The sequence below is a fragment of the Chrysochloris asiatica genome, unplaced genomic scaffold (assembly GCF_000296735.1).
Source record: "Chrysochloris asiatica unplaced genomic scaffold, ChrAsi1.0 scaffold00104, whole genome shotgun sequence".
NCBI lineage: Eukaryota > Metazoa > Chordata > Mammalia > Afrosoricida > Chrysochloridae > Chrysochloris > Chrysochloris asiatica.
Window position 1 is genome coordinate 10,686,702 of NW_006408622.1, and position 12,770 is coordinate 10,699,471.

Sequence of the window (12,770 nt, forward strand, 5' to 3'; positions counted from 1 at the left end):
AGAGTGACTCTCTAGACAGGTGTGGGCCCACATGGAATAGTGGGGACTATAGAAAAAGGGGTGCTGTAGAATAAGCATTGTACAAGGTCAGCAGTTCAAACCCACCAGCCACTCCTTTTCCAGGGGAAAGATGAGGCTTTCTGCTCCCATAAAGCATTACTTTCTCAGAAACCCTACACAGGGGTTGCTATGAGTTAGAACTGACTCCATGCTACCTAACACGTGTCCTTCCAGAAGGGACAGCTACCCTCTAGATCAGCGAATTGTGGCTACGTGAGAGTTTGGGTCCAGTGCTGTGAGGTGACCAGACTGCAGCCAAAGTCAGCAAAGAGGATTGTTAGACAAAATTACCTGCCACTCAAACACAGCACGACCTGGACCAAACCCAGTGCCCAGTCACCAGGTTAGAATATCCCTGGGCCCCTGTCTTCCACACGGGCCAGCAGAAGGTAAAGAGAAATTCTGTGATCATTGTGGAACAGTAAAGATTCCCCAAGGGTGGGTCTGAAACAATCAGAATCTAGACAGGTGTTTGGCTTTGGGGCATTTATTGCATGTCCCTTTTGGAAAGGCCCTGGGACTAGGTATGGGGATAGGAAACAGGGCAGCGGGTAAAAATAAATAACACGAATAGACAGAGCTCCCCTCCAGACAGATGAGGTTAAAGGAGATTAAAGGGGAGCCATCGTGGGGACCGGAAGGGATGCTGGCAGCTGGGAAGGAGAAAGAGGCCAGGCCCCCAGGACCCTACAGTCACCCGCCCCACCCCCTTCCTGCCCCAGCCCCCACTACTTTAGGGAGGAAGGAAGCCCACAGTCAGTGGGGTCAGCGAGGATCCTGAAAGGGGGTGGCCACACTGACTGCCCGTGGCTCTCTTATTTGACGCGGATTTCAGCATACTCCGCTAGCTCTTCCGTCAGGGTGTAGCTGTCCTTGGTGGGTCTCTTCCCCAGGTCCAAGTGTGAATAGCTCAGGTCCAGCTCTGGGGGCTCCCCCCGAAGACCCAGCAGTCTCCTCTCAGATCCCAAACGCCTCTGGCTCTGTGAGGAGAAGCAGCCCATTAGCAGATGCCTGCCCCACCCTTCCCCTTCCCCAAATGCAAAAGCTGGAGTTGCCTGTACCCCCCACAAGCCCAGCATTCAGTCCCCAAGCCCTGTCTGTAGGGCAGGCTCTGTGTGAGTGCACACAACACAGCCTCCTCATCGCTAAGTTTGAAGTTTGCCTAAAAAGTCAATGTCTCCAGGAAACCTTCCCAGATCCTAGTTGGGGTCCCATCTTCCTAACATTTGGTAGACGCTCAGTAGGCCATCCCCTATGGATGTCTGGTGTGACCCCTACTCAATATGGAGTTCCCGCAGGTGCCTCTTCAGCTTCTCCATTAGGCCTCCCACCCCCACCCCCACCCAACATGCCTTTGAACACATACACAAACACACACAAACAGGACAGTGACCACTGCTAGACAGAAAGGAACAACAATGCCATGAAACAAACAGGGCCCGGGCCGCTGGGCAGGGCCAGACGTGACCAGGGACCATCCTAAATATCTAATGGGGACAAACACACATGCACGCCAACCCCAAAGCCCGACTAGGGCCCTGAGGCAGTACACTGAGGCCCCGGAACCTACCTCCTGGGGCCCTCAGTGACATTCCAGGGTGGAGACCGCGCTGGGTTACTAGAGAAGGAGATGGAGTCATAGACCCAGGGCGGGGAACATGAGGGTCCCCCTTCAGCCCCGCACCCCAGAGCCACTTTCATAGCTTCAGCTGACACCCCCTCCCCAACCTCCAGCCATCTATAGCTTCTTCCTGTCACGGTTCCTCTTTCCCTCCGAGGCTTTGGTTTCCCTCCGCAACCCCACCCCCTGGGTCCCTCCCAGGTCCTTGGTGTCCCTGCATCCAGGTTCCCAGACAGCCTAGAGCCAAAAGACTGTGGCCCTCACCTCATACTTCTCCGGTGCCCCAGAGATGCGGAAATCACTGCTGAACAGCACAGGGGGGTTGTCCCCAGCAGAGAAGCTGGGGCTCTCTGTCACATTCTTTCTGCAGGGCAAGACACATCAGCTCTAGTGGGGCTCCCTGCCCCCTTCTCCCCTCCCTACCTCCACTCCCATCTACCTTAGGACTTTGGTCCAAGGGGCCTCACAACTTCTCTGACCCATCTCTCAAAAGGATGGACAGAAAAGCTCTCCTGAGTGACAAACTCCCTGTCCACCCCTGCCAAACCTTGTGGGACTCCTGCCCTAATCCCTAGTCTCAGCCACTTTCCATAAGCCCAGCCTGGCTTCTCTAGGTTCCTTCATATGCTCTGTGTCTGTGTCTGTCATCTTGCTGCCAGGACGTGGAACACAGAGATAAATTCATTTTCAGGATATCTGATGACTGTGTGCCACAAGGAACAGAAATAATGGCAGCAGAGGTGTACCGACTGACTATGGTTTGGGTTAAGGGGAGCGTCTTTGTTACCACAGCTGTTTGTGGTTGTTGGAACCTCTGGAACCTAATGACTGAGGCTGTGTCTGCAAGCCACGGATGCTTGGTCTTTCCCCATCACTCTGAAGTGCATGGGGAAAGGTTTCTGGATGCCAGAGGCAAGCAGCACAGAGCATGGGAAAACTGCAATGATAATGATTCCGGGAAAGTGCTCCGCTTGGGGCCTGGCTCACATTAGCAAAAGTCTTCTCTCTCCATCTACAGCTGTGTTCTTAGAGTAGAGCCCACTGGCCCCTACACACACACACACACACACACACACACACACACACACACACACAGCAGGCACACTTACTTCCTTCGAGTCTGAGTGATGTAGCAGACGATGGCAATGAGAATGGCAAAGGCAACCACTGCTCCCACTGGCCCGATCTTGGCCCACATCAATCGATCTGAGGACAGAGAAGACCCAGGTGCTTGCTCCCAGGGCTGTTGGTGTTAGTGAATGCACCTCAGTTCTTAGTCAAGGCGCTGGGACCAGGGTAGAGGTCTAAGTTTGTAAATGGCACATCCTTGGATTGACTGACCAGAGTGGAGACCCTGGCTTCCCTTTAGTTGCTGGAGGGCCCAAGTGAAGGTAACTCAGGACACTTGCTCCTTACCAACTGGAAAGGGGATCTTTTGCCACTTTATAAATCTACATAGTATGAGTTGTGCTCTGTGGCTGATTGTCAGTCTTGGAGAGAGGAACTTAAACCCAGGAAGAGCCTCCACTCCCCCTATGGCTCCCACCCCAAGCCCACAATACTCACGGGCCCCCTGGAAGGGCAGCTCCAGGCTCTTGGTGCCATAGAGGTTTCGGGAGGTGCAGAGGACCCGGGGTGGGGCCTGGGCCTGCCCGCGAAGCGTGAGGATGCTGGTGAGCAAGAGGCCACTGCGTTCGGAATACACAAACTCCCGCTCCGTCTCATTCACGGTCACGTTGCGAGAGGGCAGCTCAAAGGCCACAGCAGGCTCTGGGTTGGCCTTGACCACACACAGGCACTGCACTGTGTCACGGGCCGCTGCACAGTGGGACTCCAAGAGGATCATGGGGGCAACTGTGGAGACAACACCAGTCATGGGCTGGAGACAGTGAGGACTCCTGAGCAAGCCTGGAATGATTGGACGGTCGCACTGCTGGGTAGTTCACAGAGAAACTGCATTTCTCCCTTTGCAACAGCTCTTGCACTGTCTCTAGCTGGGCCCACCTTTACAGATATGGCATGTCCCTGTGCAAAGCCCTCCATGGGTTCCCTGTGTCACTAAGAATAAAATCCAAATTCTTGTCGCCTCAGTCTACAAGACGCAAACACAAGCCAAACCAAACCCACAGCTGTGAAGTCATTTACAACTCATAGCAACTCCACAAAGCGTTTCCAAGACTGTTGGATCTTTACGGGAGCAGGCAGCCTCATTGTTCTCTTAAAGAGCAGCTAGTGGGTTTGAACCACCAATCATGCAGTTAACAGTCCATTGCTTACCATCACCAGGACCTAGCCATTCTCTAATCTCCCATCCTTCATCACTGCTTTCTAGTTACACTGGTCACCTTGCTGTTTCGCAAACTCATAAAGCTTTATCCCATCACTGGGTCATTGTGTGCCTCCCTCTACCTGCAACACTTCCTGCTCTACCTGCCAAGCCTCCTCCCTCATTCTCATTCTGCTTCAACGATCTCTTTCCCTGATCACCCTACATAAAACGACTCCCTTCTCCCCTCACAGAGCCCCCAGATGGTGCAGACAATTAACACAGTTGGCTTGCTAATTGAAAGGTTAATGGTTCAAGAACACTCAGAAGTATCACCAGAAGAAAGGCCTGGTAATGTGCTTCTGGACAATCGGTCTTTGAAAACCCCTTGAAGCATAAGTCCATATTGACACGAAGAGTCACCACGAGGCATAATCCATTCAACACGGCAACTGGTTTTCAATCTCTTCCCTGTCCCGCTCAGGTTTTCTCCCAATCGGCCAGCCCTCGCTGTGTTATATACTGATATGGTTGGTCTCTTCTTGTCATGAAGATATGGTCTTCTGTGTCCCTCACATCTGGTGGTGGTTATGTGCCGTAGAGTCGGTTCTGACTCATAGCAACCCTGTACAGGGTTTCCAAGGCTGTAAATCTTTACGGGAGCAGAAAGTCTCATCTTTCTCCCGCGGAGCAGCTGGTAGTTTCAAAATGCTGACCTTGCGGTTTGCAGCCCCATTCATAACCACTACACCCTCACATCTAGAACTTGTGAATTCTCCCCTTTCCTAGCCTTGTCAGACCCTCGTGGTCCCATACACAGACTCTCAACTCCTTTCTGACATCCAGCCTCTGCTCTCCCCTTTCAGTCTGTCCTGCAGATGACACTGTCCACCATCAACCCCATCTCCACTCCACTCCCAAAGCTCCCTGGAGTCTGACAACTCACAGAGCTTCCTACTGTTGCTCACCCCAAATCCCATTCTGTCGTACGTTGCTCTGTTGCCACTTGTATTACCAAACTAGTACTGGTGTGAGTTTTTTCCCCCTTCATTTTCCAAGATATAAAATGGTATTAGAACATGGAATGTAACTTTTAATGCTACGTTCTCATCCCCGCACTCTGCTCGTTCTAGTCCCACTGCTGTCAAGTCAATTCTGACTCCCAATGACCCTCTAGGACAGAACAGGACTGCTCCTTAGGGTTTCTGACACTGCAGATCTTTATAGAAGCTGACAGTCTCATCTTTCGCTGACAGTCTCATCTTTCTCCCCCAGAGCAGCTGGTAGGTTTGAACCCCCAGCCTTGTGGTCAGCAGCCCAATGCCTAACCCACAGAGTCACCAGGCTTCAGGCTGAGCACTGTTGTTGGTGGTGTTAAGTGCCGTCAAGTTGATTCTGACTCATAGTGACCCTGTATAGGGTTTCCGAGGAGCAACTGGTGAGTTTTGAACCACTAACCTCGCAGTTCAAACTGACCTTGCAGTCTAGTCCTATCCTATAGCGCCACACCAGGTCTCCTAGTTCTCAATAAATAAATAAATATATATATATATATATATATATATGCCCTACATTCTGTTTACCCAGACGTGCATTAGACTTGTAGTGTTAACTAATTAACACACCACATAGTAAATGAATTACAAAAACAGAACTGATTCAGATTTCTCTTACACAACCTACTGGCATCAGGTTGATTCCCACTCAGGGTGGCCCTATACCATTGCCACTGAGTTTATTCTGACTCATAATGACCCTTTATAGGGTTTCTGAGGCTGTAAATCTTTACAGGAGCAGGTGGCCTCATCTTTTTCCCAAGGTGGGTTCAAATTCCCAATCTTCCAGTTAGTTGGCCAGTGCTTAACCCACTGTGACACCAGAGCTCCTTTCTTTTAAATGGTGATGGTTTGTGCCATGGAGTCAGTTCCGACTCATAGCGACCCTGTATAGGGTTTCCAGGGCTGTGCATCTTTACGGGAGCAGAAAGCCTCATCTTTCTTCCGCGGAATAGATGGTAGTTTTGAACTGCTGACCTTGTGGCTAGTAGCCTGACTTAGCAGCAATGAAAATACCATGTACTCAAGACCTGGTGCCCTGGTGACAAGTGCCCACCCCAGTCACTGTGGGACTGTGGGCAACCTGGTTGGGCATCTCTGCCTGACATCTCGGCCTCTTGGGCAGCTTGGGAGACCTATGAGAACTTTACATGACCCTAGACAAACACCAGTTCATACAAACGATGGAGAGCTAAGAGCTTTGGTTTGAACACCAGGTCTGCCACCGACCAGCTGGGTGGTCCAGGTCAGGTCTCTTAGCTTCTAGGGACCTCTGATGTGTAAACACAGGAGGTACTTAACTCCCAGGGGGCTACAGGGGCTCCAAAGATAGGTGCCTGAGTACCTACAGCACCATCCAAGTACCAACTGCTAAACAGACCCATTCCAGCAGGGGGAGCCCTCAACCTTGGCAGCAGGCCTGCCTGGCCCACGTCCAGAAAGATACTTAATGAAGTGATACTTAACGAGTGATGCTTAATGAGTGATACTTAATTAGTGATACTTAGTGAAGGGCTTCTGTCACTGCTCTTATTGTACAGGAAAGGTCTGTGACACCTGAAATTTCATGTGTGTGAGACATGCAGGGAGTGGAGGGTGTTCAAGTGTTCCCATCAGATTCTCAAGGATTCCCCGACGACCCTTCAATCTCAGCTCTCAGGGCGTGAGAGAAGAGAGAGAAAAGAGCAATACAATAGGAGGCTGGGCCCAGAATGGCAGGTCTGGAAAACACAGAAGACTACAAAGTCTCTCTGCTGTCATCGTATCAGATGCTGCAAGAGCGCAAAGACTGGGAGAAAATGTGCCAAGATATTAAAGGGAGCCCATGAATGAGCAGCCATATAGCTCTGCTGTGAAAAACAGACCCCAGGAATAATTCGTATCTGCAGCATCGTGGGATAAATACTGGGCTGTTAACCGCAAGGTCGGCCATTTAAACCCACCAAGCACTCTGAGAATGAAAGAGAGGCTATCTGCTCTTGTAAACATTTATAGCATCGGACACCCAAAGGAGCAGTTCTACCCTGTCGCATAGGGTCACTGTGAGTCAGGATTGACTTGATGACAGTGCGGTTTGGTGTGGTATCGATCACCAATGAATTATTGAACATGTAATAATATGTGTGTTGTTATTATCAAGTGCTATCGAGTTGGTTCTGACTCATAGCAACCTGCTGGTATAGGGTTTCCAAGGAGCAACTGGTGAGTTTGAACCGCCAACCTTGTAGTTAGCACTCCAGTGCTTATCCTATAGTGCCACACTAGGACTCCATGTACTGCACTGTTGTTGTTGTTGTTGTTAAGTGTTGTCGAGTCAGTTCCAACTCATAGCGAGCCTATGAATCTAGGATTTCCAAAACTGTAAATCTTTACAGGAGCAGAAAGCATTATCTTTCTCTCATGGAACAGCCGATGGGCTCAAATCACCAAACTTGTGGTTTGCAGTCCAGTGTTTATCCTACAGAGCCACCATGCTCCCTATCTACTGTGTTGCTGTTAAGTGTCATTGCGTCACTTCTCACTCATAGCAACCCTATATAGGGTTTCAGATGAGCAGTTGGTTTGTTGAACCACCAGCTTTGAAGTTAGCAATCCAATGCTTATTAACTTACAGCACTATACCAGGATTCATATTGTGTTGTTGTTGTTGTTAAGTGCTGTTGAGTTGGTTCTGACTATAGCAACCCTGTATAGGGTTTCCAAGGAGCAGCTGGTGAGCTTGAACCACCGACCTTGCAGTTCAAACCAACTTTGCAGTTCAGCACATTAACCCACAGCACCACACCATGACTAAACACAGAGGTACTGGTACTTAACTTTGCATGTTGAATCTGATTGAACCTTTCAGCAAATGTGTGATAAGGAACAATGTAGGAAGGGCAGCTGAGGCCCAGAGAGGTGAAGTCAATTGTGCAGGATCACACAGCTGGTATGTGGTGGAAGCAGGATATAAATCTGGGTCATTCTAACTCTAGAACCTGTGCTATAAATTGTCAGTGCTGAGTTCAATCAAGTGGGTAAGGACAGTGAAAATGACGAAGGTACGCTGCATGGTCGCTATGTGCCAAGCCTTCGTACTTCTTATGTATACTTGTTTTCTATAATCCAAACCTCACCAAGTCTTAGAAAGCAATAATTCTACTGTAATTCCTCATTTCACGAAGGAACAAACAGGCCCAGAGAGACTAAACAGCTTTCCAAAGGACCACCGCTAGTAAGAGACAGAGCCAGGTGAGAGAGGGTGTCAGAGGACAGGCCTGAGCTGAGGATGACACAGAAGTGGCAGCGAGGGGTGGACACAGTCCAGAGGGAAACTGCTGGAGGAGGGAACATTTAGCTGTGACTGGGAGAGGTGGGGCTGCTGCTGTCCATGGAGAAGAGGTGACTATCATGAAACAATGAATTTAATTTTCAAAACAGATTTTTATGTGCCTCCCTGGCTGTCCTAACTCAAAACTCAAAATCACTGCCATTGAATCAACTCCAACTCATAGTAACCCTGTGTAGGGTTTCCGAAGTTGTATACCATTCCAGGAGCAGAAAGCCTCATCTTTCTTCCAAGAAGTGATTGGTGGACTGGAACGCCAACTTTGCAGTCAGCAGTCCATTGCTTATCCCACAGCACCACACCAAGGCTCTTTCCTGGCGGTACTATCTCTCATAAAAAGCTTGGGGTCCTCTTGGTCTTTTTGCCTTCCAAAGAGCCATACAGCCCCATAGCAACTGCTCCATCACTCTGTTCTTGTGTGAGAACACAGGATGTGGCCAACTTTGCGCAGTATGGAAAAGCAGGGCCACACTGTCTGGATGTGAAACTTAAATTCTGCTATTTCCTAGCTGTGTGATCTTGGGGCGATGTCATTGCCTCTTAGTTTCAGTTTCCTCCTCTGTAAAATGGGTATGTAATAGAACCTCCCTTGTAGGGATGTCATGAGGTTAGAATGAGTGACTATTTGTAGAATGTTTCCAACCGTGCACATGACATGAGGAGATGTTGTGCTTACTGTTGGAATGAAAGCAAAGGAGGCAGTGGCCACGGGATCCAGAAAGCTCCTAGGTCAAGAGCTCACCTCGGGATGTTAGGCATAATATTTTCAGGTAGGACTTCTATTTGCTTGCTGTGGATTCAGGGTCCCAACCCTCCTTATCCTGGTTGGCTGGTGAGGATGGGCAAAGACACTCAGGTTGAGATACATGGGTGCTCCCATAAACCTAGGTGTCTCCAATAGCACCATCCACCCCCAGCAGGTCCCACTAGTCCATGCCCAGGGATCTCCATGCAGGAGAAGAGGAAGGGGACACTCACACTCCACAGAAAGGTTGAAGGCAGTGGCCCGCTGGCCATACTGGTTCTCAGCCACGCACCAGTATTCTCCATCATCTTCAGGCGTGACGGCCGGCAGCTCTAGCTGCAGCTCACTCTCATAGATGACCGTGGCCAGGATCTGTTTCTCCTTAAAGATGGTGAGAATGGGGTCTGGGTTGCTCTGGGTAGAGCACGAAATGGATACTGTCTCCCCCTCCACGGCCACCACCGTCCCATTCACTGTCGGCTTCCAGGGTGCATCTGGGGGGCAGAACAAGGGACAGAGGATTAGGAATCAGAAGGTGGCTCTTCTGTCAGCCAACTCCCAGCCCCAAAATGAGACCACGGACACCCCAAACCTAGAACAGCAGCTCAGGATGCTATGATTTGCAAGCATAGGCAATCCACAGCTAGAGGGCCTGTATTTGAATCCTGGTTTTACCTTTCCCAGCTGTGTGTGGACATAGGCCTTAACCTCTCTGTGCTTCCCTTTTCTCATCTAGAAAATGAGCTTGCTAATAGTATCAGCATCAGAGGACTGTTCACTCAACATTTACTGAGCACCTAATAAGTAAGCATTAGGCACTGTTCTAGCTTCAACTAGATAGCTGGAGAGCCCACGTGGGTAGATGTTATATAAATATGTAAGTTCCATGATTTTTTGAGTGTCCTGGTGTGGCATTATGGGTTAATGCGCTGGACTGCAAGATGGGTTTGAATCACAAGGTCGGCAATTCAAGCTTACCAGTCACTCCTCAAAAACCCTATACAGGGTCTCTATGAGTCAGAACCAACTCGATGGCACTTAACAACAACATGATCTTTTAATTTCATTTTTTCACAAACTTTTTTTTTTGATGTTTTGGTTTTATTTATTTATTTATTATTAAATGTTTTTATTTTGGATTGAGTGAAAGTTTACAGGGCACATCATCAGCTTCACACACATTCAACCATTCATATAGCTTGTTTCATTACATTGATTATTATCCCCTCCATATATCATCAGTTAACAGTGTTTCTCTCTATCCTCTTTAGCTTTTTTTTTGGGGGGGGGGGTTCACAAACTTTTTGAAGCTCCTTGTATATAGTCAGCAAGATGGATACTTTGGAGATGATTTTGGAGAAAAATAAAGGGGTGGGGTGGGCACAGTTTTAAATGGAATGGTGTGGGGAAAGTATTTGTGTACACCAAAATCCAAACCCAGTGCCGTGTAACCGATCCTGATTCATTGAGCCCCTAAAAAAGGGTTTCCGAAACTGTAAATCTTGATGGAAGCAGATAGCCTCATCTTTCTCCAGAAAAGCAACTGGTGGGTTTGAACCAGCAACCCTGTGGTTAGCAACCTACTACCTAACCCACAGTGCCACCAGGGTTCCTTTATTTGAGTAAATCCCTCAGTAAATGTTAGCTGTGACTGTCATAGTTCTTAATCGCCCTGAACTCTTTGCTCCAGTAAGTATTTGTGAATAAATGACAGTCCTTGGTTCCTAGCTAAGAGTTCTGTGCTGACCAGACCTTTGTCCTCGCCCCAGAATGCATATGCATACACATAGGGCAGGATGAGTCCTCTGGACTCTTCCCTTAGAATTACATGGGGATCCTAGTAAAATGCAGATTCATAGGCTCAGGCCCAGATCTACTCCATCTGAAGGCTCTTCCCAGAAAAATCAACAGGTTTGCTTGGTAATGGGCAACCCCCTTTCCCTTCCCAACCTTGTGATCAGCTAAGAGGAGTGCAGAAAGAAAAGTGCTCACCAGGTGCTTGGGAAAACGAATGAATGAACATGTTGGCCTGCAACCCTCCTCGTCTCTATCTTTGCCTCAACAGTAGTTCTGTCCGTGCCCCCCAACTCCCACCCGGGGTCCTGAGACAGGGCGAGGCTGGTGTCCCCTTATCTCGGCTCTGCAGGTCAGCTGCAGGAGGTACGAGTCACTCACACATGACGCTGAGCTCCACAGTACGGTTATCCTGGCCGTAGGCGTTCTCTGCCAGGCAGGCATAGACGCCATCCTCCCCAGGGGTCACCTCGTCCAGTTCCAGGAACAGGATCTCAGCCACGGCCTCCCGGAGCACAGTCCCGTCCCGCATCCAAGTCAACAGCGGGGGCGGGTTGCTGTCCGCCCCACAGAGCAGGCTGACATGAGAGCCCTCGATGGCCTCTACAGAGGAGTTCATCTCCACAATCACAGGGGGGTCTGAGGCCAGTGACACGGCAGGGTCAACGGGCCGGCGCCTCAGTCCCTGCCCCGGCGAGCCCGATTTGACCCCGGTGCGCCCAGCCTGGCCCCGCCCACACACTGCCCCGCCCCGTCCCGCCCCCGACTCACACTTGACGTCCAGGCTAGCGTAGCCTTCGAACTGCAGGGTGGTATTGGGGAAGGATGCTTGGCAACCCAGCCGGTGGCCGTTGACTTCCCTAGTGGGCACGAAGTGCAGTAGCGACACCTGCACCCAGGTACCCTCGTCCTCACGCAGTCGACCTAGCACAGCAGGCTCCCCCAGTCCGTCTTGGCCCAGCCAGCTGAGCTCTGGCCGCAGCTCTGGGCAGTTGTCTGGCACCATACAGCTGACCTCCACCTCCGTGCCTGCCACCACCTCCGGGGGCACTACAATGTTGGGGGTGCCTGCATGAGGTTGAGGAAGAAGCAGCATTGAATTACATGACACCCCCCCCCCACTCCCCACCACGACACACATGCCCCCCCCTACATTTCCTCTTCTGTTTCTGGAGTCAGCATTCCTTATAAGGTTTCCTCCTAGTTGCCCTCCAAGGATCCCAGGAAGATGGGATAATAGTAAATATAACAACATCGTGGACCAAGAATTTTAAAGTGTTTAACTTGCTAAATCCTTCCAACAAGGCTGTGCAGATGAACAAAGGGAGACCAGAGTCATTTCCAGCCAGAACTGGACTCCAAACCTTGTCACGCTGGCTTTGGCCTTAAGAAACTGCTTTTCTCCCCATGTTTGTGTTGGGGTGTGTGTGTGTTGGGTGTGCCTGGCTGGCTAAGCAGTCATCTCTTTGTGCCCCAGGCTGCTATCTGGTTCCTCAGGTAGACTTGGTGCTGGTGAGGAGTCTTAATCTAAGGGCTCCAGGCACTAGGAACTCACTAAAATCAGGCAGCAGGACTTGGGGCTCTGATAGATAGCCAGATCTCTCTCTCAGATACAATTTATTTGGCCTAAATGGCTTTTAAAAATAGATATGTATCCAAATTAGATTCTGGGTAGTACCAAGAGTTAAGCATTTGACTACTAGCTGGAAAGGTGGCAGTTCCAATCCACTCAGAGACTCCTTAGAAGATCTGCTTCCAAAAAGGTAACGGGCTTGAGAACCCTATGGGGCACAGCTCACCTCTGCACACACGGGCCCGAGAACCCTATGGGGCACAGCTCACCTCTGCACACACGGGCTCGAGAACCCTATGGGGCACAGCTCACCTCTGCACACACGGGC

The 12,770-nt window shown here is 50.1% G+C and overlaps 1 protein-coding gene across 2 annotated transcripts in view; it reads right to left on the minus strand.

Moving 5' to 3' along the window:
- Positions 1–531: 531 nt before the first annotated feature.
- Positions 532–12,770, minus strand: part of MAG (myelin associated glycoprotein) — a 15,486-nt gene continuing 3,247 nt past the window's right edge. The window contains exons 3-10 of one of the 2 annotated variants that reach the window (XM_006867368.1): positions 11,641–11,937; positions 11,251–11,508; positions 9,309–9,569; positions 3,248–3,535; positions 2,791–2,887; positions 1,946–2,045; positions 1,631–1,678; positions 532–1,040 (exon numbers count right to left, since the gene is read on the minus strand). In XM_006867368.1, coding sequence (XP_006867430.1) covers positions 1,676–1,678; positions 1,946–2,045; positions 2,791–2,887; positions 3,248–3,535; positions 9,309–9,569; positions 11,251–11,508; positions 11,641–11,937 — 1,304 coding nt within the window. In that variant the 3' untranslated portion in view covers positions 532–1,040; positions 1,631–1,675. The remainder of the gene's footprint in view (positions 1,041–1,630; positions 1,679–1,945; positions 2,046–2,790; positions 2,888–3,247; positions 3,536–9,308; positions 9,570–11,250; positions 11,509–11,640; positions 11,938–12,770) is intronic. The other variant, XM_006867367.1, reaches the window with a different exon arrangement.